The sequence below is a fragment of the Tasmannia lanceolata genome, unplaced genomic scaffold, assembly GCF_043159265.1.
Source record: "Tasmannia lanceolata isolate RefF3 unplaced genomic scaffold, GAP_Taslan_0.1 ptg000007l, whole genome shotgun sequence".
Classification (NCBI taxonomy): Eukaryota; Viridiplantae; Streptophyta; class Magnoliopsida; order Canellales; family Winteraceae; genus Tasmannia; species Tasmannia lanceolata.
The window spans coordinates 20,253,953-20,281,815 of record NW_027518684.1 but is presented as its reverse complement, the minus strand read 5'-3'; the positions used below and the strand labels follow the sequence as shown (position 1 = coordinate 20,281,815).

At 38.0% G+C, this 27,863-nt stretch overlaps 1 protein-coding gene across 2 annotated transcripts in view; it reads left to right on the top strand.

Annotated features, from left to right (window-relative positions):
* The first annotated feature begins 301 nt into the window (after positions 1-301).
* Positions 302-27,863, top strand: part of LOC143882241 (pfkB-like carbohydrate kinase family protein) — a 30,542-nt gene continuing 2,980 nt past the window's right edge. Inside the window, exons 1-6 of one of the 2 annotated variants that reach the window (XM_077385735.1) lie at positions 302-318; positions 14,529-14,642; positions 18,484-18,768; positions 26,954-27,030; positions 27,401-27,510; positions 27,590-27,704. In XM_077385735.1, the coding sequence (XP_077241850.1) occupies positions 18,534-18,768; positions 26,954-27,030; positions 27,401-27,510; positions 27,590-27,704 (537 nt within the window). In that variant the 5' untranslated portion in view covers positions 302-318; positions 14,529-14,642; positions 18,484-18,533. Of the gene's footprint in view, positions 319-14,528; positions 14,643-15,697; positions 15,855-18,483; positions 18,769-26,953; positions 27,031-27,400; positions 27,511-27,589; positions 27,705-27,863 lie in introns of those variants that run through there. The other variant, XM_077385734.1, reaches the window with a different exon arrangement.

Sequence of the window (27,863 nt, the reverse complement as noted above, 5' to 3'; positions counted from 1 at the left end):
TTCAAAGCCCTAGTTTCTTCTTCTTTAATTGATTCCGTTTGAGATCTGATCTAGTTCTTGCAGACCTCCAATCAATATATTCTTCTCTATTTCTTCATTGATTTCCTTGTTTCCCTCATATCAATCTTAGATCTGTGAAGAAATAGATTCTAGTTCAAATTCAAAGCTTGAATTGGCGAAGGAAAGTGAGATTATCCTTTATACTAGTAAGGTTGATAAATGTGCATCTTCAAACAGCTCAAGGGGGAGGAGATCAAAGCATTCATCATATGCTGGAGTATTTTCTCATAAATTTTCATTCTCAATTAAGGAAAAGAGGTATTATGTCTTTTAAATTATTTTTAATTTATTCTTCTCGTTTACTGTTCATCATAGTATATAGATCTGCTAGATTTTGAGCATTTGGATGGTTCTCATAACTTGATTGAAATATGATTGTATTTTCTGTGTGGAGTTTATGGCTATCATTTCAAGATCTGCAGTAATTTTCCTATTTAGGACTCGCTCATGAAGTTATGATCTATATATATATATATATATATATATATATATATATATATATATAGTAAATCTGTTGGAATTTGGATTTTGTTCGTGAAATCCACGTTCTTAAGAGGTCTTCACTGTGTGCTAATCCAATTTGAGATGATTTGGAGAAAATCTGAGAAAAGTAAAAGAGGAGCTTTGATTATTCATTTTGATACATTAATCTGTTGGATTTATCTTCTTGATCATTTTTTTTAGTGTAGGGATTTTCATTCTATACTTTGTGACATTTGGAAAATTAGGTGGAAATCTATCATCTGAGAAATATTTTGGGAATAAAAATCAATGGATTGTGCAAGTATCATTACTTCATTGAAATTTTCATTTTTTGGATTGCTTGCGAATTTGTGTATGTAAAACTAAATTGTTACCTGGCAAATCTTTTAAGCCATTAGCGTGGGCTTTGTAATGTTCTGAATGTAGAATAGGTATAGTTCAGTTTCATGCTATTTATGTTATATATAGACTTAGTTTTTATAGACGAATCCCATTTGCTTAGTTCTCTATCCTTAATGATCAACTTGTTGAATATCTTCTTTGGGAACCACAAGAACTTCAATTGCTTATTGAGTCTGTACTTTGTGCTATATTCTGTGTTCTATGGTTCATATATTACTTCACCTTTTTGTTTTATTCACTTAGGCCACAGGTCATAACTTTAGATTTTGGAGACTTTAATTGAATCTCTTCGTTTGTTTTGATGTATTTGATATTATATAGGAGTATCTGCTCTTTTGGCTATTTTTATTTACTTTTTATATATGTGCACGCTACCCAAGGATTTTGAAGACTATGGTCATCGTGTGGGATTAACTGGTATTTGTCATCTCTGACATTTTGTCTCTTATAATGGATGATAAGTTGTTATGTAATGGGTTCATAGGTTATTCTTTTAGTTTGAATTATATCAGGAGTGTTCATCCAAAAAAATTCTTTATAAAAAAATAAATAAATTTTTGCTTGCATTTTACTAGGTTCAGTTAAGGACACAAAGCTTGTTTCTGTTGTATCACCAGATTCAGAGAATTGCATGAAATCTGTTTCATTGGGTTATTACATTTAAATGGTTGCTATGGGGTGTGAAGATTTTGAAATCTTAATTGACTTATTAAATGAAAGCATGTGCATTTGTAATTTCATATTTACTTTAAAAGGGCTTTCTTAGGTATTTAGCACATGCTTGTAAGACTCTCATAAAATTGAAACAGTGTCTTTATAACCATGATTGCTGTTTTCTATGATTTATCCACTTCACAGTTATAGCATAACTGCTATCCTATATATTATTTCACTACACAGTTGCACCGTAGCTGTTGTCCTGTATGATTTATCCACTTCACAGTTATAGCATAACTGCTATCCTATATATTATTTCACTACACAGTTGCACCATAACTGCTGTCCATCTTTGCACATAGCTGCTGTCCTGTATGATTTATCCACTTCACAGTTATAGCATAACTGCTATCCTATATATTATTTCACTACACAGTTTCACCACAGCTGCTGTCCATCTTTGCACATAGCTGCTGTCCATTATGATTTATTTTTATTGGTAACAGTGGTTCAAGATGAGTCTGTTTGTAAGAGAAGAATGCATTGAATCATATTTCTTATGACATTCGTATGGTTGTAAGCTACGTCTGATTTGATAGGTGCAGGAATATGGTTTTCTTTGTCATGATAATTAGGAAGCACTATTATTCATTCTAGAGATCAGTTGTTGATTCTTGTTTTTAGTACTCTCATTTGGACGGTTTTGGTTGAATATTTCTGGTTGAATGGAAATGATGTCTTTGGTAATATTCTGTTGATTAATATATATATATATATATATATATATATATATATATAGAGAGAGAGAGAGAGAGAGAGAGAGAGGGAGAGAACATTTCCTACACACTTGTGTAGGTAAGTTACCTACACACTACCTTAAAATACAGTGGGGGCCCACATTGTTTGGGTGATCCAAACCATTCATTTGAATGGTCCTCACATAGATAGGGTGTCCACAAAAAATCAGATCCATAGGATCATCCTAACCATTCAAACTATGGAGGCAAAAAATGGACTAATTTGTGAAGGTTTATACACGTCCATTTTACCTCCACAAATCGTAGGGTTGGGATGATCCTATGGATCTGATTTTTTGTGGACACCCTATCTATGTGAGGACCATTCAAATGAATTGTTTGGATCACCCAAACAATGTGGGCCCCCACTGTATTTTAAGGTAGTGTGTAGGTAACTTACCTACACAAGTGTGTAGGAAATGTTCTCTCTCATATATATATAATGGATTTCTATGCTAGTGTTGTCTTGAAACACATTAATATCAAAACAGGGTATGGCTCATGTCATTGCTTTAGCTGATAAGATGGGCATTACCATGTTCAATAATTGCACAAGCCAAAGGTGTTTCTACTGTCCTAACTGATCTTCCATGACCCTTAGGCTGTCCAATGAGCCTAAAATTCATACAGCATAGATAGGTTCCCTTGAGAATGGTATTGTTATAGTATATGTGAGATTTCCCAATTAGTTGCTTATGTGTGACTGAATGTTACTAGCTGAACTGTGTTCGAAGGCATATTTATTTGATTCCCTTCAAGAAGCTATTTTCTGTCTAAAAGAAATTATCAGGGTCCAAACATGTTTGTTGTTTAGTGTATTGATGCTGCAATGTGGAAGTGCTAATGTCAAAACATGGTTGTATTTGTGTCATTTTCCTACCTTGCTCAATCATGTTTTAATATTTGTATTGATGATACATATAGTAGTGTTGATATCGAAACATAGTAATGTAACTCTCACTTCTCTATACAACAGATTTACCATGTTTTCTTTCTATATTGGCTTGTGAATCTGGTGTGTTTTACTATTTTTGAATATAGTTTGAGATGATCCCTTTTAGGAATAGTAAAGAACCATTTGACAATCCTTTGAATACCATGAGGTAGGTTGAATTGGGTAATTTTGGGAGAGTTGTTACATTATCATTTCTCTGATAAAGCTATTAGGGCGATGAAGGCGTTAGCCCAAGCCCAATCTTAAGGGACTTACTCAGTCCAAATAGTGCTCCCCTTTTCATTTAGTAGACTAATACAGTCTTCTAGATATCTTTTAGAAAGAAGAGCCCTTAGGGAGACAAGCTATGTCTCAGCAGAAAAGTCGGGCTTTTAGGAGACATACTCTGTCTCATTAAGGCAGTTCTCATTTGAAGACAAGCCTCATAGTTTATAGCCTGTCTCTTAGGGAGTATGCCTTTGTAGAAAGTTAGCTCATAGGAGGCTCGCTCAGCCTCATTCTAGAACTCTTTCCAAGTTGTATCCCAACTTGTACCCCTACTAGTCGGAGACCAACTTGGTCTATTAGTTGCATGTACCCTACTTATCATTACAAGGGCAATGAGAGAGTTATCTGGAGCCCCATTAGGAGACACCATCGGTCTCATTAAGGTGATTCTCCTTCGGAGACATGCCTTGTCATTTTTTAGAATCTATCCCTTAGGGAGCCCACTTTTAGTTTTATATAAAATTAACCCATAGGAGACATACACTGTCTCATTAAAATTTAGTTGCATTTTTTAGGAGACAAGCTCTGTCTCGCTAGGAAAGTCGTGCCTTCTTAAGGAAGCAGGCTTTGCCTCATTAGTGAGTTTCTCTTTTACGAGGCTTACTCAGCCTCATGTTAGAATCCCCCTTCTTCTGGAGAGTCTTTGACTCATTCGTCTTTGACTCATTCGTCTTTTAGGTGGTAGTATTAGAGAGTCTTTGACTCATTCATCCTTTAAGTGGTAGTATTAGAGAGTCTTTGACTCGTTTGTCTTTCTTAGTAGTATTATTAGCGAGTCTTTGACTCATTTGTCTTTGTTAGAGTCTTTAACTCATTTGTCTTTTTTAGTGGTTCTTTTTAGAGAGTCTTTGACTCTTTTGTCCTTTTAAGGATATTATTGGAGTCTTTGACTCATTCCTCCTACATTGGTAGCGATATTAGAGAGTCTTTGACTCATTTGCCCCCCTTTCTTTAGTTTTTTAGTTGGGAGTTTCTCCTTAGTGTTGTCGTCGTTCTTATTTGTTAGAGACTAGCATAGTCTCATTAGAGCTTTTCTTATTTGTGATCTTAGATCATTCCCTCGTCTTTGGCGCTAGCTTACCTGGTTTAGGGGTTTTCCCTGTTAGCCCTAGGGTTTGGCCCGGGGTGTTGCTTTGTGTGTTCCCTCTGGTCTTTGACCAAAAATGGTGAAATCAGAAATTTAAAATCCAAAAACATGTTAAAACATTTGAAATTTAAAATCCAAGAGCATCTAAAGCGTTAGAAATTTAAAACATCAAAAGCATTTGAAAACCTTAAAAAAGCATCTAGAGTATTGAATATTTTAGAAGTAGTAATTAGGAGAGTTCGTTCCGGAACGAACTACGTTGGCTTGATCCTCTCCCACGAGGTACGTAGTCCAGCTTGGGATCTACATCCCAAGTCCAGCCAAACTTTGTAAATAAAAAACATTTTCAAACCTTTTGAAAGCAAAAATCTTTTAAAACCTTATTTTCAACAAGATCTTCCTCTAGAGTTAGAACTTCGTCCTAGATAGAGAGTCTTGGAGTTAGGAGTTTCTCTTTGATTTGGTGTTTGTTTATTGTGTGCTTGTTTTAGAGTTAGGGGTTTGTCCTAGAGTTATAGGAGAGCCTCCGTCCGGTCAGTTGGCGATTCACATCACCGACTGATGACTAGGTCTAAGATGCGTTAGTGGTCCCATGGTTTTCCTTAGGACATGCAACCTAATTATACATAGGTTGTAGGAACCACCTGCATTAGCTTAGGGCTAACCTGCATTTAATTAGGGCATATAGGGTGTCCTAAAATCCACAATCCATTGGAATTTAAATAATCGCACAAGAAGCTTTAAGAATTAGTCTGGTCTTTTAGGTCGAGTATATGATAGAGGTCTATGTGTCTTAGGCATCCTAGCTTAGAATAGGCGCGAAGAACTACGTTGCTCTGATTCTCGTGGAGGCGGGGATACGTAGGCTTCTTTGGATGAACATCAGACCATCCAAGGACTCGGGCTCAATCATTTAGAGTCTTAGGATTTGTTGTGTTGTCATATTGTATGTTTTGTTGTGTTTTCTTACTTTCTTGTACAGACCCTATACTTTTAGCTTTAGTATACATGTGTTTGTCCACCAGAACTCAGACATCAGTTACGCATGTCACTCATAACTTAGTTGTGATTAGGTGACGCATCTTTTATTTTATTTTGTATGTGCTTATTATTTCATCCCCGAGTCATACATGATTAGGTAGACGTTCACTCGGGGATCTTTGTTTCCATTTCACATGATTTTGCCCAAAACTCTTTGGAGTTAATAATAAATGCATAAGAGACCAAGTGCTTGCACTCGGACGAATTGGGGGTGCTCTCCGGACCTTCTCCATTCGTAACCAGGCACGAACCCATATATATTTCTAGTTATCCATTGCACTGAGGATTTGATTTTAGGGTTTCATGGCCTATCCATGGATGGCGACTTTGAGTTATTTTAGGTACGTCTTGGTTTGAGGATTTATCCTTGGATCAAGAGGTATCTCATTTATCGCCACTCGTGCTATGTATGAGGGTGACATCCATTTCTAGAGTTCCTTAGCAGAGCTCTCCTTTCATGTGGAGATCTTTGAGGATGTAGGGACTCGTTTCCTCATCATCCTCGGATCGGGGTCCACAAGTGGATGTAGGCCTTGGTGTGGATCCTTAGCGCAAACCACTATAAAAATCCGGTGTGCACTCCCTCTTCACTCTTTCTCTATCTTATTTGTGTGCATTGATTATTATCTTCATTATGCTTTATTGTTTAAACTAGTTGCAGACCCGTGCGATGCACGGGGAGGCCCAAAAAAGAAAAGAAAGAAGAAATATTCATAAGTAAGATATAGAAAAAAATTTGAACAGAAGAGGCCATAAGAAATCCATCCAAAGAAGTAAGGACATATATCTTGAACAAAAAAAATGAATAACTGAAATATATGAGAAATTTAAGCCCAAAAACAACGGAGTTCAAAACGTTTTGCCAAACAAATCATGAATTCGAAACAAAATTAAAAATAACTAAGTTGAAAGGGGCAAATAAAAATGCTACTAAAGCATGAAAGAAACCTGAAAGGGCTAACTAAAAATGCTACTCACACTTGAAAGAAGCAGGCTGCACTTTTTTGTTACTATAGAGGCCAAGCTGCATTGGTATAACAGAAAAAGTTGATGTCTAAATTTTTGGAATTATAGCGGCTTTTTTTTACCTTTTTTTTGCTATGGAGGTGAAAGATTGAGAGACCGAGGAGTTACCCAAAGCCCGGATTAGTTAGCTTCTCATGTAACATTAAAAAGAAAATAAGGAAAGAAAACTTATCGTGTAATGCCATACATAACCCCACATACAACACAGTGAAGCCTTCTTATGCAACACTACAACTAATGAAGCTATAAAATTACTTGGTAATTAGGTATAAAAGAATAATACCAAGAAAAGCTGGTACAAAAATCTTTAAACAAAACCTAAAAAGAATGTTGGATAAAATCTTGGGGTCAATAGATTAGTTCAACAAAAATAGTGATATATGTAATTGAAGTAAAATTAAAGGAATTACCTTTGATGATCCCGAATGTAAACCGTAAATCCGTCAGCAAAGATCAAAGCAAATATGTAAGAAATTGAAAAGAGTTTAGTGGTAGAGGCACGTTACTGATTAACGCTACCCTTAAGATAAATTATCTCCCCACCACGCTTGGTATGCAATCGGGTTCTCTTGCGACTTATCTCCAGGATACAACACCACTATCTTTGTCGTTGACGTGTGCACGCACCGACTTGAACCTTGCGAACACGATCTATGCCGAACAAAATTGCCCACTTGAAAGAAAATATTGCAAAATAGAAGAATGAACAGTGTGTTCAAAATGAAGAAATCTTGTATTTTTCCAAGTGAAAGAGAACGAGTATATTCTTCTATACACCATACACTTGTATATATAGAGTACTCAACGTTTCATCCATTAAAGCAAAGAATCAGAACGTTGCCCAACAAATAAAAAATTAAAGAATGCATAAAACGTTAAAACCAATAAAGGCTTGTAAATAAGAAGTTTGAAATTTTGATTCAATACTTTATAACAGTAAAAGACAAGCATTTAAAGCTTTAGAAGAATAAGAAATTCCAACAATCCCACACATGAATCAAAATTCAAATCAAATATGCGCAAATTTGTAATATCATGCAATAGGTGAAGGTGTCTTGTGGACTTGAACCTTCACTTAGTGTTCATATATTACAGTCTATAAAGATTCCAAGTGAACTACGTCTTGAACTAGGAACCTTGAGTAATAGACCTTCACATATTACACACACGAATTGGCAATGTAATCATGTTCTATCGGGGTAGCACATTTCGACCATCCGCTGATCCTGTTTCATGAGCGCTCTAGAGAACAAGCCTTAATTCTCATAGGAAGCGGCCCCACTTCCACACTCATATAGCTGAGTCCATCAAGGGTACCCGTAACTACGCACCCCATTTATAAACAGCTATAGACCCATTCAGAGCAAAGCTCTTCCTCCATATCGTTACAGTTAGCACTATTTACGTCTTAGGAAAATGCCAAGAGAAGTCTTTCATTCTCTTGAAAATTTAAGTATAGTGCTTTCACCGATTACTCAAATAACTTATTTTTCCATTGAACCTAATTCTTGGGATCTCCAGTCGTATAGGTTGGGTTTCTGTTATTGGTGATTCTATTTGATAGGCTTTAGCCCCATCCCTCTTGATGTTTCAGCCTCTAGCTTTTTAGCTAGTCCTTTGGTCAGTGGATCTGCCAAGTTTCTCTCTGACTTTACAAAGTCAATTGCAATTACCCCATCTGAAAGTAATTCCTCACATTATTGTGCCCCAGATGTATGTGTCTGGATTTACCGTTATATGTTTTGCTTTTAGCCCTTGCTATTGTAGCTTGGCTATCACAATGAATAGAGATAGCTGGAATTGGCTTACACCACAGAGGAATATCTACTAACAGATTCCTAAGCCATACCGCTTCTTCTCCTGCTTTATCTAGAGCAATAAATTTAGATTCCATGGTGAAACGTGCTCTACATGTCTGTTTGGTAGATTTCCAAGTGACAGCGCCACCGCCCAAAGTGAAAATATATCCACTTGTGGATTTAGTTTCTTCTGAATCTGAAATCAAGTTTGCATCACTATATCCTTCTAATACAGCAGGATAACTACCATAGTGGAGTCCAAACTCCATTGTGCCTTTCAAATATCTTAAAATTATGATAAGTGCATCTCAGTGTTCTTGAATAGGGTTACTAGTATATCTACTTAGCATACCAACTGTGTAAGCTATATCTGGTCTGGTACAGTTCATTAGATACATTAAACTGCCTATAATTCTGGAGTATTCTAATTGGGATATACTTTTTTCTTCATTTTTCTTAAGTTTTGAACTAAGATCATATAGTACACTCAAGGGAGTACTATCAAACTTGTTAAACTTTCTAAGGATCTTTTCAACATAATGAGATTGTGTCAAAACAATCCCTTCTGAGTTTCTAATTATCTTAATCCCTAGAATTACATATGCCAATCCAAGATCTTTCATGTCAAAGTTCTTTGACAAAAGATTTTTATTGTCATTTATAACATCTAGACTCGTACTGATGATTAACATACCATCGACATAAAGGCAGATCAAAACTCTAGAATTACCTTCAAATCTACTATATACACATTTATCAGAATCATTTATGGTGAAACCATTTGATAACACTACTTTATCAAATTTCTCATGCCATTGTTTTGGCGCTTGTTTTAAACCATAAAGGGATTTTATAAGTTTACACACTTTATGTTCTTAACCAGGGACTGCAAATCCCTCAGGTTGTTCCATGTAAATTTCTTCTTTGAATTCTCCGTTTAGGAAAGCAGTTTTAACATCCATTTGATGGATTTCTAAGTTATAGATAGCCGTTATAGTTGCCAACACTCTTATTGTAGTAATCTTAGTTACAGGAGAATATGTGTCAAAAAAGTCTATCCCTTCTTTCTGTTTAAAACCTTTGGCTACTAATCTAGCTTTAAATTTTTCTATGGATCCATCGGTTCTAAGTTTCTTTTTAAAAATTCATTTACAACCTATTGGTTTACACCCTGGAGGTAAATCAGTTAACTCCCATGCGTTATTTGACATAATGGATTATATTTCACTGTTTATAGCTTCTTTCCAGAAGTTTGCATCTAAAGAAGACATAGCTTCCTTAAAAGTAGGTGGATCATCCTCTACCAAGAAGGTATAAAAATCAGAGCCAAAGTCAATAGCTTTTTTTGCTCTTAGACTTCTTCTAGGTTCTACTTCTTGGTTACCTTCTTCTCTACCTCTTTTTCTTCCTTTAGGTTTTTGGTTTTCTATATGAGGAATACCACGGCTACTAGAAGCAACTTCTATTTGAGGTATTAGAGATTGACTCACACTTATTTATTTAAGAGGAAGTACATCCTCAAAAATTTTGCATCTCTAGACTCTAATATAGTGTTTACATCTATGGAATTATGTTCAGATAGCTGCACTATTTTGTGCATATCCTATAAATACACAATCCACTATTTTAGATTCTAGCTTTGTTTTCTTAGGGGGAGGTAAGCTCACTTTAGTTAAACAACCCCACACTTTAAGGTATTTAAGACTTGGTTTTCTACCTTTCCATAACTCGAATGGAGTTCCATTTTCATTTTTATAGGGTATCTTGTTAAGTATATGATAAGGTAACAATAAGGCTTCCCCCTACATGTTGAGTGGTAACCCTGAACTAGTTAGCATGGCATTTACCATGTCAATTAGAGTTCTATTTTTTCTTTCTGCAACTCCATTTTGTTGTGGAGAATAAGGTGCCGTCACCTCATGAATAATTTCATACTTTTTACAATATTCATAAAACTCATTTGAGGTGTATTCACCACCTCGATCTAATCTAAGTATTTTAATCCTTTTGTCTAATTGATTTTCCACTTCAGTTTTATAGGTTATAAATTTTTCTAAAGCTTCATCTTTAGTTTTAAGAAGATATACCATTGCATATTTAGATTTATCATCTATGAAGGTTATAAAGTATTTATTTCCTCCTCTAGTAATAGTGTTCTTTAAGTCGCAAACATCACTATGTACTAGTCCTAGAATTTTTGAATTTCTTTCTACTCCGGAACCCCTTCGGAACCACATTTTATACCCCGGAACCACTAGATTCTAACATGTAACCAAACATGATTGTATGCATAGAGAGAGATAGAGAGAGGTCAAGATAAACATTGCAACCAAACAAAGAGTCTCATAAATAGGGTGAAAAAACCAAAGCACAAAAAACATTAAAACATTACCAGAAGAAGTTAAACTTAACCGAAGCTATGTTTAGCACCCAAATAAGCAATGGAGATTTTTTTTCCAAACTACAATGACAATGGAGCTATATCACGTTGGCAATGGCCTTTTTTCCAAAAGTACAATGACAATGGACCTTTATCACGTTCCAAATGGAGTTTTTTTTTCAACACTAAAATGGTAATAGAGCTTCGAAACATTGGCAATGGAGCTTGGAAACATTGGCAATTGAGTTTTTTTCCAATCCAAAACTACAATGGCAATGGCAAGCTTCAAAAACCTTCCATGAAGCCTTCAGAAAGAAGAAGGTGGTAGGTAAATGGCAACCTTCAAAACCCTCTCATGGAGTTTTCCACGTTACAAATGCCTTGAGGAAGAAAAAACCCTCCCATGGAGTTTTCCACGTTACAAATGGCTTGAGGAAGAAGGCGGTAGGTGAGAACGAAATACTGTATAGGGATAGGTGAAATAGTGGAGGGAAAAAAGAGGTAGAGGGGTATATTTGTCCTGAATGCCATCTTCTCTCACCTCACTACACTTTTTTTATAATTTTCAAATTACTACCTTTTATTCAGAATTTCGAATAAACTTTGCATTTTTTTCATCATTTACCCTATAAAAAACAGAACCGAGATGGTCCTGAAGAGATACAAAGAGGACAAAAGAATTTACAATAACTCAAGGAGGTAGGAAATCAAACCACTTGCCGACTTCTCCAAAAGCTTAAGCTGTTGGAGAAGGGCGGTATTTAATCTTTTATAATTTAACATACACATTGAAAAGTCATGGGATGTAGTTGATGAGTTTGAAACTATAGGCTTTATCATTCAATGTGTCAGAAAGTTGAGGGGTGTAACTGTATTTTTCCTCATAATTTATGTTGGGATTTGCTAGGGTCCATCGCAGAAGACATTTTGCAGCTTGTCTCTCGCATGTCAGACCAGCCACCTTGTGGATGGAGACAACAAGTTTTGTCTCCATTCACGAGGTGGTTGGTCTGACCAGCCGGGAAATGCCTTTTGCGATGCTAGCAATTCTCATTCAAAGTGAATTGCTAGCTTCCATCGCAAAAGGCTTTTTGCTGCTGGTTTGTCGCACCTCAGACAAAAGCTGAGGTGCCACCTCAGGAATGGAGACAAAAGTTGTTGTCTCCATTCACAAGGTGGCTACAAACCAGCGAAAAGCCTTTTGCGATGGACCTTAGCAAATCCTTATACAAAACATGTCATGGCACTTTTGTAATTCAATTAGGCTCTGTTCACTTGTTGTCCTGAGAAATGAAAGGAAAGGAAAGGACCAAAATTTTCTCGCGAATCGTTATTTTCCGCCGTTCGCTTCATTTCCCTAGAAAATCGAATTACGAATGTGGAAAAGTAAGAAAATTACGTGGAAAATCTATTTTCCCTCTGAATCACGATTTTCCTTGCTCGCAGATTCTTGCAAAATCAGTGGGAAAACGCAAATCACTTGCGCACGAGAAAATCTCATCGCGTGTCTCTCTCCTCTCCAAGCCCTCATTCGACAAAACCCTTGATGAACCCGCCGGCAACATCTTCTTCTCCGGCGAGCTCCACCTCCAGCGAACAGTAGAAAGGTTAGTGCTCCTCTCCTCGACTCTCATTTTTCATTTTCTTTGAGATATTTCCTCGTATTTTCCTGGCAAAACATTGCTAGGGTTCAGATTTCTCCTCCCTCTCCCTCATTTTTTCATTTTTTTCACTGAATCTCTCCATTCCTTCTACGTTTTCCATTTTTTGTCGGATTTTGGCCTTTTTTTCTTACAAATATCCTCGACAAGGGTTCTGATCTGCACTATTTTTATCACTCTTAGTTGTTGAGAAACCTTTGGTCCATCTCTGCCATTTTTAGGGTTTATGAAGGTTGATTTCATTGCTGCAAAAAAAGGGTTTCGGAAATGGGGTGAAGTTCTGGGCCGACGAAGCCCTTTTTGTGCGTGTTTTGTTGGAGTTTTTGATGCATTATCTCTTGATTAAGAAGTGTTCAAGCAATGGGGTTTGTTCCTGAGTGGGAGAGACCCTCATCTGTTCATTTTTGTTTTTTTCATCTTCTCCAGACACATTTCTTGGGTTTTCTGTTGTTTTTGTGTTCATTAGAAAGGGGTTTCATTAATGGGGTTAAGATCTGGGTCGAATAATCAGGAAAGTGTGCCTTTTAAAAAAAAAAAAAAAAATCATCAACTCGGGTAAATTGTTGGCGTTGGTGGATGATTTTTCTGTAGATTAAACGGGTCTTGGAAAAAAATGGTTAATTGCAGAGTCGATGAAACCCTCTTTGCTTCATGTTTCTTTCTTTATTCCTGAATCGATGAAACCCTCTTCGGTGCATGTCTTTTTTATTGCTTATTTGGGCATATGATGATTTTTACAAGTTTGTTTAGGCATGTTAATCATGAAAATAATTTTGGAGTATGCAGTTAAGAAGAACATGAATTGATATGGTGATGTTTAAGAAGTCAAGTGTTTCATCCTTATTTTTCTCTTCATTTTTATGCTATTTTTCTATTTACAATGGGTTGTTAAGGATTTTTCTTTTCTTTTTTGCAATGGTTTTTATGGCTGATTTTGGGGGATTTCTGTTTGCAATGGCAATACTATATAATTATGTGGGTGGTTGTTGGTGTATGGATGTTTTGGGTATGGATGTGTTGGTGGTCGTGGGTGGATGTTGGTGGTTCGTGGTGGCTGTGGGAGTCTTCTTTCAATGGTTGTGACTGTGGTTATGGTGTCTTTGCCTGTTGGGTTCTTATCCTGAATTTTGTTTTTTTAGTATTTGGTAGGTTATCAGTTCTTGAGATCGAGTTTGCCCTTCTTTTTCTGCTTTATGGGAAGGAAGCAACTGATTGTAATTTCTTTTGATATTGATATTTTATTGAATTATTCTCTTTCGAGCTCTCTTTTTTGACCTGGGAAACTAAATTTATTTATTGTTGATTTGTGCTTGTGATTCTGTGGATGTATTTACTGTTAATTTCTTGATTGTTCTTTTGGGTTCTGGGTTGATTTCTTGATCTGTGCCTGTGCCTTTAAAATTCTTTTTTTTACATTTTAGCCATTAGTTTATGCAGAGGTAGCCCTCCTTATTTGGATCTAGACAACCAGTTGGTAGGACCCATCTTGGTTCCCCAACTGCTTAAAATTTGGATTTCTGCATATTTTTCCTTGCTTTCTTCTGGGTAAGTGAACAGCGAGAAAATAACTTTCCTGCATATTTTCCCTCCCTTTCTGGGCAAGTGAACAACGAGAAAGCATGAGAAAATCACAGTTTCTTTTCCTTTCCTTTCTATTTTGCCACGTCAGATTCCTTTGCTTTCCCGGGAAAACAAGTGAGCAGAGCCTTAGGATGTGGGCTGCCTGTGGTTAGGGAGATATTATACGGTGTGTGGGGCATAAAGTTCAGTATTTTTTTCAAAAAATACAGTGGGGCCCACTTCATAGGATGATCCAAACCGTTCATTTGTTGGGCCGCATCGTAAATGGAAATTAAAGAAAATTAATTGGGTTTATGCGCAGTTTCTTATGAGAATTTTCTTCCTGTGAGCAGGGGAGAATCCCACTTTTCCGTCTTTTGCCCCGATGTTTATAGAGAAGACCACCTCTCAACGCTGCCCCTTCTCTTCCCCTTCCTCTGATCGCTGTCGTTGTGGAGAAACTTCAGGTACGTCTCTCTCTCTCTCTCTCTCTAGATGAAGATTTTTAGAAACACAAACCCAGATTTTTAGATGGCATTCCTCTCCCTGACATTTTATTAATTTATTAGATGGAGATTTTTTCTCTCTCTCTTAATAATAGCCCAGATCTGATCTGAAAGTCACTCTGTAATTGTTGATGGAATGCCTAATGTTTCCCAGGGATTTATGATGAGTTCATAAAGCTCTTGCATTTTGTATTTTGATTTGGATTTGAGTTTTGGATACAAAACACATCAATCATCTTCATGATCATGTTTTAAGAGAGAGACCATCAAAACATAGGGAAGAATTGGTGCCAAGAATCAAAGTTTACTACTTTCCAAATTCAAATTTTTACCCATTATCTCCATATCTAAGCTAAGGAGCAGAAAACTGTGACACGATGAAAAGAGGGACCCCAAAGGAACACAATCAATACGTTTTTAGTATAAAAATGAAGAAATACTACGTAGAAATCCATAGGAGCGGTTTGAAATCTCTTGATCAAGCTCAAAATAGACCACCGATACTAAGAATCACATACTATTAACAAAGCATCATTAGGTCATATATTCAATAGTTTTGAACAAGAAAAATCTGAAACGCCATTACAACTTTCTTTCAAAAGAAAGAACTAAGAGTCCGTCTGTAATAAGAGTTCCTACAAAGGTCACCGGAGGATCAGTCACTCAGTTCATCTTTGCTTCTCTAAATAGAATTAAGGGTGCAACTTGGGTCGGGCTCAACCCGATTTTGGCTTGGCTTGGGTTGGCATTTTCTCAGGTTGGGTTAGGGCTAGGAAAAGCCAACCCGATTTAATTTCGGATTGGGATAGGATTGAGGCCTTGGCAACCTGACCCAACCCGAACCCAATCTCTATCCTCTAGTTTTCTCAAGTTTTTCTAGGATTATGCTTTTTTCCTTGTATTTTTTCTATTTGGCCAGAGATGAACCCGACTCAACCCGAACTCAAACTGACCCAATTTGGAGGCAGGTTGGGTTAGGGTTGACATCCTCAAGTCCTCAACCCAAGGCTCAGGTAGGGTTGGGATGGGGTTTTGTGAGACTTTTCTTCCTGTGAGCAGGGGAGAATCCCACTTTTCCGTCGTTTTCCCCGACGTTTATAGCGAAGACCACCTCTCAACTCTGCCCCTTCTCTTCCCCTTCCTCTGATCGCTGTCGTTGTGGAGAAACTTCAGGTACGCCTCTCTCTCTCTCTCTCTCTCTCTCTCTCTCTCTCTAGATGAAGATTTTTAGAAACCCAAACCCAGATTTTTAGATGGCATTCCTCTCCCTGACATTTTATTAATTCATTAGATGTAGATTTTTTTTTCTCTCTTAATAATAGCCCAGATCTGATCTAAAAGTCACTCTGTAATTGTTGATGGAATGCCTAATGTTTCCCAGGGATTTATGATGAGTTCATAAAGCTCTTGCATTTTGTATTTTGATTTGGATTTGAGTTTTGGATACAAAACACATCAATCATCTTCATGATCATGTTTTAAGAGAGAGAAAGAGAGACAGAGAGTGACGGAAGTTGCCACAAATATTGATTTCCAAATAATGTCTCGCAGAAAAGATTTGAAAATTGGAATATTTTGCACTGTTGTAACTGATTTGGAAATTCTAAGGATCTGATCTAGTTCAAAATATCAACTAAATCCAAATCTAAATCTTGCTAGTATCCAAACGTGGCCTAAATGATTTCCTGGAGTATGGCTCAAAAATCACATGAAGTGTGAACAGAATTCAAGGTTGTGATGATCAAGCTAGTGTTAAGTGGGAGGCTAATATGGTAAATACTTTAAAACTGTGACCTCTCCTATTTGAGGCGCTATGAATTGGTGGCGGTAACTGCAGAGAGTGGCACTTATCCTTTGTATTTGTATCTGTGGCTTCTTTGATCATCATGTTAAAAGACTAAGTTGTGGCAATTATCTTCATGGTTGAATCATAATGGAAATCCAAAATTGGCACATTATTCACACATCTGAGAGTCACAACTGAGGTACTAATCTGAAGATTTCATAGCCTTTCTCTTGTCACCTCTCCAGGCTTCCCCTACACCATGGACTTTACCATGTTTCATTGTCATGGCCATTTTTCTTCTTTTCATTGTTGTAGTTTCCTTATTTTTGAACTATAGGTTGTAAACTATATATTAGACCTACTTATTTTGGTCACATTTGTTCCGTAGCTACTATGTGGGCCCATTTTGTGATAGGACTATCACAGTTTATGTTTTACATGATGTTTGGAATGTTTATGTTGAGTTTCTGTGCAATTGAACACATCTTTCTGTATTTTCTGTTAGTTTTGTTAGTTTCTGTCAGGTTTCTTGGCAACAAAACACTCATCTGGTAGGTTTTCTGTCATGTTTCTTTTCCTTTCTTTTCCATTTTGCCATTTCAGATTCCTTCCCTTTCCTTTCCTTTCCCGACGAGTGAACGGAGCAGTTTGAGCCTTCTTTTCCCAGAGAAATTATATGATGAAGGGTCATGTAAACACATACCCATCATCCCATCCATTTTCTCTTTCTCCATCTCCGAAGTTGAGCGATTTCTGAAAAGTTTCCGATTGGTGTTTGATGTTAGTTCTCGTGATCAATTTGTGCAAATGTTGTGCAACCCTAATTTCTCCAATCCTTTAAATTTTTTAATGTTTCTTTTTTAGCTGGCTGTAGATTTTCTATGTAGTTGTTTCCTCCTTGGATCTTACACTCTACGCATTTCCATGTATTTACAACTAGAATTGGACTTAGGGTTTGAGACAAAAGTAAGGTTGGCCTGTTCTGGACCCTATTTTTTCTAAATGAGAAGAAAACCAATCCCATACCCTAGCTCCAGCAATGGAAATTTAAGAAGAAAAAAAATGAAAGTGGCTTTATTTATAAAAAACAAGGGAGTGGGGTGCAAATATCAGCTCCCTTATGATAATTCAATTCTAGTGCCCCCAAATGAATTGGGCATTTAGTCCATTTCTTCATTCACATCTTCAATCAAAAGAACTATTGAAATTGATAAATTCTTATTTTAAGCTGTTTTTATAGATACCCACAAAGTGGGTGTATCTTTAAAAACAAGGGGGTGCAAATATCAGCTCCCTTTTGATAATTCAGTCCCAGTGTCTTAGGAACCCAATTCGGCTCACAATGTGACTGATCTTCTTAGAGGGAAGATTGGCCTCTTGACCCACTTCAAGGGAAGGGTCAGCCCTTTGCGTGCAAAAACACAATTTCTGGGATAGTTTTCTTCATTGAATTACAGAGAAGCGAATGAGTGTTAATATAAAACACTCAAAGCGATAAACATAAAAAAACATTGTGATAAGACTGGAAATATTAACGACACTCAAAGCGATAAACATAAAAAAAACCTTGTTATAAGACTGGAAATATTAACGACACTCAAAGCGATAAACATAAAAAAAAAAAACCCTGTGATAAGAATGGAAATAACTAAACAAAGATTAACCTAATACTGACTAATATCTAAATCAACCCCAGTTGCCTAATCTACATTATGTGCCTAATCTACAATCCAAGTAATCCATTGATCAGATCTTAGAAGATCTGATATATTCCACTCCAGTGGGACCCATATAGGCATGTAACATAGTGCTACAAAGGAATTAAGTCTATAGTCCAGTTTTTCATTCATACCATCAATCAGAAGAACAATTAAAATTGATAAATTCTTACTTTAAGCTGATTCTTTTGCCCACATGAAAGCATGCAGTAAATTTGTCTTTGTCAAGATCCTCTCTTTCACAAGATGTTGAAGCTTGGAGAATTTCATTAATTATAAGTGGTGGTATGTTGAACAGGTTGAATTGACGGGGCTTATGCCCTTACCAGTCCATTGATTAAACATGACATGAATCCTTTGTCCACCTCGAGTAGCCCGAAAAATTACATGTTGGTTTCGTCAGCTGTTCTTAGGAGACAACAATTCTTGATAAGGTCTTTGACTGGATACCACGATCGAATACAAAAGGAAAGGATGATGGGAACTAGATGTGTTAGTGGAACTGCTTTAGAGGCTGACGCTGAGAGTGTTTTAAGAAGAATTACTCCTCCACTTGATCCAACTCGACATAAAGGACAGGCAGGTGAGTTTCAATTTGTATTATGAGTAGTATTGATCTGGTCCCTGTTGTTTTTTTCTATGCTAGATATGGAGGAAATGAATTCAACTTGCTCGAAATTTTAGTATAGCTCCAGCTGCATACTATGGCAGTTTAGTTTGAACTTTGATTTGAGTTTCTCGCTACATGCTTCTTATTTTTCTGTTCGAGGCATGCCCCACATGCTACATGGAATAATCCAATAACAAACTGAAAGTGTTTGCTGAGAAGTAGGATGTGCTCAGCTTTTGATGCAAGAGCATCCTTAAAGAAGAGAAAATGGTTCACATGGCTTTATTTGGCATGTAATTTTAGGGATTTGATTATTTTTTATTATATGAAATTATGGTGACTTTTAACTCTTTTTAGGAAAGATAACAATTGTATTCACATAAAGGAAAAAATGACATTGGAGGCACTAGTTGCCCATCATAAAGTATCTCTCTAAGCACGTCAGAATTTAGCCAAATTACCTGTGAAATTGTTAGCACTTCTAGGGACACAAGAGAAAGAACGAGGCATTCTACATAGATCCACAATTTCATCAATGAATAAAGCTATTCTCCAGGGTCTTATTCTTCTACCCTCAGCCTATGCAATCACATAAGAAGAATCCCCTGTAATGATTGGAGTTCCATAAATTCTATTGAGCTCCCTCTTGAAAATTTTCAAACCAGCAATTAATGCCTTTATATCTGCCTTGTTGGAGTCTGTTCTATTCATTTGACCGGGGAAAGAACGAATAACATTTGTGTTCTCACCTCTAATGATCCCTTCCATCCCTACTAGGCCTGGATTGCTCATGGAGCATCCATCAAAATTCAAACATGTGGTGGTCATCTTGCAATGTGCGAACAGATGGTCAATGGACTTCTCTTCCTCCTTGAGCGCGTGTGTGTAAGATGGTGTAGTAAAAAAACTTGATAATATTAATAGGTAAGAAGAATAAGAAGAATGAGTGAATGAATGAAGAAGTTTGTGGGAATGAGGGTCTACACCCTTCGTGGGGCATGTTATATTTTATTCACTTTAAGTAAAAGATTACATAGACAATAGTACTCCTAACTTCAAGTGACATGAAATAGAAGAGATACCATATGTAGAAAACATGAAGTGTCTTTCACCTCTTCCCCCCTTCAGGCTAGCTTGCACATTTCAATCATCTTCAGCTTGCCAAGAACCATTTGTAGATGACTTTTGGGAACAACTTTGGTGAGAATGTCAGCAAGCTTCCACCTTTGCTCGCACAAAGTGGCAATCAACCTTTATATGTTTCATTCTCTCATAGAATTATTGGTTAGAGGTGATATGAATCGCTGCATAGTTGTTTCAATAGTGCTTTATAGGACCATCGACTTTCATTTCTATTTCTCTTACAAGTGTTTGGAGCCACATAAGCTTGCATGTAGCTATAGCTTTGTTTTCAACCTCGTTTATTTCTTGCTTTTTCAAGTAATTAAGTTACCTTCGATGAATGTGCAATAACCACAAGTAGATCTATGGTCATGAGCCAGCTCAACTTGTGTCTGCGTACCGTACTACGATCTTGTGTCCACTTTTGGCATAGAGAACACATTTGCCAGGTGCTCCTATAAGATATCACAATATCCTAAGAACTACTTCCAAACGTGGAGACTGTGGGGAGTGCATACATCTATAACAATACTCACAACATAGGCAATGTCTGTACGGGCGATGGTAAGATAAGTCAGCTTCCTGACTGCTTTTTGGTATACTCGTGGGTCAGTAACTCCCATTGTTGGTCATCTAGCATATGATTTAGATCTTTATGGAGAAAACTTAACGACAGCCCACGGGCTGAGCACCATGAAAGAGAGAGAGAGAGAGAGACAAAATACCAAGTATGATTGGCCTGAAGGGCACCCATCTCAAGATCCATAGCTGCACGCCAACCTGGATGAGCGAGGGCCTCTGCCACAGACTACAACAATGAAATAGAAGACAAAGAAGACACAAAACTACGAAACACGAGGGTGAGATTATCATATGACACAAAATTAAAAATATGATGGGGAGTAGTAAAACGAGTATGGGAAGCAATAGGGGAATCCACAGGTACAACAGGAGAAGAATACGAGGTACCTAAGAAGTAGGAGGTATGTCCGGCTGGGAAGACGATGCCTCGGGCGTAGTGTGATGGACATCTGGCCTCGGACGATGCTGATATACCTTCGTAGGGGCTGGAGGAGGAAGTGGGTTCCAAAGGCTCAGGTAGAACGGGAAGAGGAACCCAAGAGTCTGGTGCAACACCCTCATTGGGAGAGGTAACGAAAGACATGGACTCAAAGAATGTGACAAAGGTGGAAACAAACAACCGGCACGACCGAGGACTGTAACATCAATAACCTTTCTGGGCACGAGAGTCCCCAAAAAGACACATTTCTCAGCCCGAGGATCCAACTTATCTAAGCTAGGATACAGGTTATGGACAAAGCAGACATAGCCAAAAACCCGTGGAAGCAGGGGAAAGGAATCCCGCTGGGGATGTACGACAGAGAACGAGGATCTACATTCTAACATGAAATAAGGAAGCCGATTAGCTAAGTAACAAGACGTGAGGATGGCATCGCTCCAATAGGCTTTGGGAACCCCATTTGAAACAGAAGAGTGCAGGCAATAATATCAAGCAAATACTGCAGTTTCCTCTTGGATACACTATTTTGTTGAGAGGTGTATGCACAAGAGGACTGATGCACAATACCATGAGTAGTTAAAAATTCCTGAGAAAGCCATTAGAGACGGAAAAGTATTCCCTAGCATTATCAATGCGTAAACATTTAAGAGAGCAATTAAATTGATTAGTAACCTCAGCATGAAATTGCCGAAAAGCAGTTTACACCTCATATCGATCTTTAAGAAGAAATAACAAGGTCATACAGGAAAAATCATAAAAAAATGACAAAGTATTTGAATCAAAACATAGACATGATCCGGGGGGGACCCCATACATCGTAATGCACTCAAGCAAAAGGACTAGAGACTCGACTAACAACTCTAGATGGAAATGACACACGATGGTGCTTTCCAAGTTCACGTGACTCGCACTGAAATGAAGTAACAAGACGAGAAATAAAGGGCGACTGATGAAGCTTCTTGACGGAGGGATGGCCGAGACACAGTGCCACTGATAAGGATTGACTAAACTATGCAAAACGACACAAGAGGGACCACAATTAAGGCGATAGAAACCATCCCCTCACGAACCGAACCAATCGTCAGTCAAGAGATCCTGAAAAACACAATAAGAAGGAAAAAAAAGACAACGGTTAAGATATTTTGTTATTTGACTAACATAAAGTAAATTAAATGGCGACTTAGGAATACAAAGAACCGACGATAATGTAAGACCGGAATGAGGAGAGATACCACCAAGTCGCCCAAAGCTTCTGGACGGAGGGATGGCCGAGACGATAGTACCACCGATAGGGATTGACTGAACTATGCAAAACGACACAAGAGGGATCATAATCAAGGCGATAGAGACAATCCACCTCACGATCCGAACCAATCGTCTTCCCAGTCAAGAGATCCTGAAAAACACAATAAGAAGGAAAGAAAGAGACAACAATTAAGATTTTCGTTATTTGACTTACAGAAAGTAAATTAAATGGCGACTTAGGAACACAAAGAACTGACGATAATGTAATACCGGAATAAGGAGAGATACCACCAATACCAGATATGAGTCTAGTGGTCCAATCAGCCTGATTAATCGTATGAGAAGCAGAATGGAAGGGCTTAAAAGAACCAAGAGAAGCAGAATTACCCGTCATATGGTTAGAGGCCCTGAAATCAATAAGCCAAGAGTTGGATGTAGTAAGGAGACTGGAAGGGGAACTACCTGGCTATGCAGAAGTGGCAGTAAGCAGTCAGTTGCGCTCACGCATGCGCAAAAGCTCATCATACTCAGCCCTGGAGACGAGTAAAGAATCATCTTGTGCAACTGAGCCTGAGGAGGATGGTGTAGAGACCTCGGGAAGACTGGCAGATGTAAGGTGCACAGAACAGGGTGTATAAGATTTAGGAAAATAAATGAACAAGAGGGTTGCTTGGAGGTGGGATTAGGGATGTGAGGGTAGGGAAGGCGATGCAGAGCAAAATAAAAAAGAGGGGAAGGATTTAGAGTGAGGGGTGTAGGGGAGAAGTTGTAAAAGAGGGATTATATATGAATATTAGAGATGAGGATTAGAGTTTTAGAGATGAGGATTTGGGTATGGTTGGAAAACGTGGAGGAGGGAGGGTCGGGTTAGGGTTTGGAAGGAGGGAAGGTCGGTTAGGGTCATAGTGGTGGAGAGAGGGTCGAGTTAGGAATGGAATGGAGGAGGGAGGGTTCGGGTGTCAGGAAAGGGGAGGAGGCGGCGGGAATGGGTGCTGGGTGGAGAGAAGAGAGGGTGGGAGGCGTCGGGTTGAGAGGCGAGGAAGGGAGGCGGCGGGTTGGAGGAGGAGCTTGGGTTTTGGATTGGTTTGGGTTAGGGTTTGGGGAGTGAGGGAGTGAAGAGGTGAGGGAAGGTGAAGGGAGAGAAAGAGGAGGAAAAAGCCAAGGAATTGGCTTCTATGGTGGTCCCTAGGGCACCACAAACTTAGGGCTCTGATTCCATGTGAAACAACCAGTTAGTCCAAAAGCTTAAGCTGTTGGAGAAAGTGTTATTAAATCTTATATAATTTAACATGTACTACCAATAGGCCTTGAGAAAGCCCATTTCACTAAACCCTGCTCATTTCTAAGCACGTCTCCAATCCTTGCAGGCCCTGGGTTTCCCAAACTAGACCCATCGAAGTTTAGCTTAAATAAAGACTCGGAGCAAGAGGCTCCCACGCCTGCTCAGGGGTCTGACGTCGCTCGATGTTAAAGCATATTTCCCTTCACCCATTCCAAAGATAAAAGACAGACACAAATTTGAAGGCAGGAACCAAAGTTGCCAGAGCGGGAATCAGAGACTCCCGGGATGGTCGGAAGCGGGAATCGTAAAGTCGCCAGAGAGTCACCGGGGAATTGTCAGGGAATCGCTGGGGAATTGGGCGTCGCCAGGGAATCTCCGGAGAATCGTAGGGAAATCGCGTTTCACATAACATTACACCGCAGTTCCCAAAAAAGTAGGAATCAGGTTTCCAGGGAATCATAAATCGTGATTCCCAAAAGTGAGAATCGGGTTTCCGGCGAATCCGAACCTGGATTCCCAGTTTTTTAGGATTCAAGAAGATTCTCGTTTCGAATCCAAGAACCCGGGAATCGAGGTTCCCCACAACTAGGGAAGAATCCTGCTTCCGTGGCAGGAACTATCTTTGCCCAAGATATGGAAAGGGCAATCACTTTAATATGGAGAAAAGACAAGCTCTTGACGAATCCTGTGAAAGTTCGGTTATTCCTCTCTTTCCAAAGAACTTATAGAGTTGAAAGCAGGGATGTGTTCCAAAGGATCTTGCCTTTTTTTCCTCCAAGGAACACCCCCCCCCAATGAGATGCCAAATTGCCTCAATATGAAGCTCCACACTTGTCTAGCCAATTTACAATGAATGAACTTATGGTCCACTGATTCCCCGGTCTTAATGCAAAGGACACAATGATCAACAATCAGCATATGCCGCTTTTGCAAACGATCAACTGTCCTCGCCTGACCTCTTTTTATAATACGCTTCAAGCAACCCCATTAGCCTTGCCACTGATGGAATGTCCCTGTCAAAAAAGTTTCTTCTAAAGCAGGCTTCCACACTATTGAATCACCTCTCCATTCATAATAATCTTTTACAACCACATCCTTATTGACTGCCACTTTAAATAAATCCGAGAGGAGATCCTTCAAAGGCGATTGTGAGCACCACTTATCAAACCAGAATCTAATTTTGTTGCCCGAGTATACCTTGAACCTCATTCCTTCTAGGAAATTGTACTTATAATGCATGATATCTCTCCAGACTGACTCTACAAGCTGTCTGAACTTGTATCCAATGCGTGCCCCAAATTTAGATTAAGGGTCCGTTTTCTTAGCCGATCACCCTTGTTTAGAAATTGAACCAGATGAGGTGAAAAACATCAATATTGGAGTCATCGGTCTAGAGCCTTGGATCCTAAGGTTTGATGGATCCCATACCGATGAAGCTTTGAGAACCGGAATCTCAATTGTCGCCCTCAGTGTTAGAATGACTCAATTTTCATTTTAATTGGATTCTGACTGCTCAAATAATCAGACCAAATACGAAGCATTGATAATTTGCCCAGAGATATTACTAGAAATGGGTGTCACTCATGTTGAGATCATTGGAGACTCTCAACTAGTAATTAAGCAACTCGGGGGTGAATACAAATGCTCTAGTGAAGCTCTAATTCGGTATAATATGATGGCTAACAGTCTCATAAAGTAATTTGCTTGCAGATGTAACAATTAGGTTCATCCCTAGATTCCAGAATGATGAGGCTAATGAATTGGCTCAAATCGCCTCAGGATTGAGAATCCACGAAGGTGTTTATAAAAGATCAGTTACCGTACAAAAACGGCCGTTACCCTGGTCTACGTCCGAGATTTTCAAGTCAATGTTATGGCACTGGATGTAAAGAATAATGATTGGAGGTATCCACTAATCCAGTACTTGCAAAAATGTTTCTTCAAAGTGCCTCCCGATTTCCCTCGAACTTCTATAATTATTTGCCAAGAAGAGGTTTATTCTTAGCCACAAGTTACCGATACCCAGCCCTCCACTTCTCTTTGGTAGGCAATAATCTCAATTCACAAGGTGTGTGAGGGTTTTACCTTCCTCCTTTCCTTCCCTACTCCCACAAGAATTTGAAAACGAACATGAAATAAATTAAGAGACTGGATAGAGCTGCCTTGATGGGAGTGGATAGAGTTCTATTTCGAGTAGTATATGAAATTATCATCTTGAAGTTCTAGAGTTTGGAAGATGATTCAGGGTTTTGAAAGATAATTTAGAAGAAGAGAAAAAGAAAAGATGATTTAAGGTTCTGAAAGATAATTTAGAAGAAGAGAGAAAGAAAAGAAGCAATGGGAGATGAGATAAGTGAACAAATTATCCTTATCACAAAGATCAAATCCTTGCCCTTGTTTCATGTCGGAATTGCTCTAATGCCATGTGAAATTATTTCCTTAGTCTAATAGTGAGATTGAGGGAGACTCGGATTTCTTGTTGAGTGTAGATATGATATTTCATACGCTCAACTCTCTCAACTCTCTCAACTCCGAAGTTTTAAATTTCGGTTTTGGTGTCGGTTTTGGCCACCGCCCAGCAGAAATTTCGGCTGAAATCATGTAAAAATATGATTATGATTCTGTTTGTTTTTTTTAATTTCGACCGAAATGTATAAAATTTCAGTGTCAATTTCGGCGATTTCGGTTGAAATTTCAGCTACTTCAGTGGAAATTTCATAAATTGCGGTGGAAATTATAACATTTCGGTGTACATTTTTAAAATTTCGGTGGAAATTTTGTAAAAAAGTCCAAAAATGAAATTTCTGTTTTCGGCGACATTTTGGCGAAATTTCAGAATTTCGGTGAAATTTTGGTAAAATTTCGGCGAAATCTTGTAAAAAAATGACTTCATGTGAATTTCATTTCGGTTTGTGCCGAAACCGAAATATTTTGGCCGAAACGATTTCGTTTCGGCCGAAATGTAAAACCATGCTCAACTCAACCTTTGTCCCAAACTAGTTGGGTTGGCTAATGAATCCTTTAGAAAAATTTATCTCCAACTCATGGTACAGCGGAAATGCCTGCCCTTCTTCTTTTTTTCAATAATCCACATTCCTCTGCTACCCAATTGGGAAAAAGGAAAAAAGAAAAGAAAATTTTGCCTGATGTAAGAACAAAAACTAACATAAGTTCCCACGCTTTTTAAGTTTTTCGCCTCAGGGAAATAAATTTTCAAATCACTGCATTCTTCTGCTGCCCAGTTGAAAAAAGATAAGAGAAGGAAATGAAGAAAAAAGGCTCTGATTAGAAGAAACTGTTGGGAACTGGAACTACTATTCCTGGACGTGTTCTGCTCATAGTTGCTTGTTTTGTGGAAATAATGGCTAATGCATTCCATTACCTTCGAGAATATGATGTTCTGATGTGCCACATTTTTTCTTGTTTTTATGATCATGTAACTTTAACTTTTTCCCACCAATCCATTAACCACGCAAGTTGTTCTGCAGGGAAGATAGCTGTTATTGGTGGATGTCGTGAATACACCGGTGCTCCATATTTTGCAGCTATATCAGCCTTAAAAATCGTTAGTACCGTGCAACTTTTGTTTTTCTTATGCCCTTTCATTTTCAAGTTTCAAAGTTCAAACTATTATCTTATTTGTGGTACATATGTGGCTAATTACACCTAGTAAAATTTTTATCTAATCATGTGTATTTATAGGTTTTTATTCTTTTGAATGAAAACACAGCCTTATTAATATAAGGTAGAAATCAGATGACTGAGATTTTGAGATGGTCATAAACAAGTTAGAACACATAAGAACTTACCAAAACATGAGGAATCTTCTGCGCTACTACTAATTCTGCGCTCCTTGGGTTTATCGAAAGTATCTGCTTCGGAATTGGCCTCTTTATAGGTGAGGTTTTTAATAGTCTCTACTATATATTATGCAGGGTGCAGACTTATCACATGTTTTCTGTACAAAAGATGCTTCAACGGTGATAAAAGGCTACAGTCCTGAGTTAATTGTGCACCCTATTCTAGAAGAATCATATAGCATAAGGTGACATTTGCAATCAAAATTTGATATCTTAATTTAATATACTAGTTTGATGCTGATTCATATGAAAGAATTTGTTCAGGGATGACGACAAAGCATTGGTTTCTAATAGAGTTCTTGGTGAAATTGCTAAATGGATGGAAAGATTTGATTGCCTTGTTGTTGGTCCAGGCCTGGGAAGAGACCCATTTCTTCTGGTGCGTTTTTATGACATAAAAATAGTTTAAGTGCTTTTACCTTGGGTTTCTCTTCTCGTTGAAGTAGGTGAGCTGAATAATACAAATTCTTGCATCCTTGAATAAATTTGAATTTGTCTTTTCCCGATAATGACGAAAATACAAACAAAAAGGGATGGA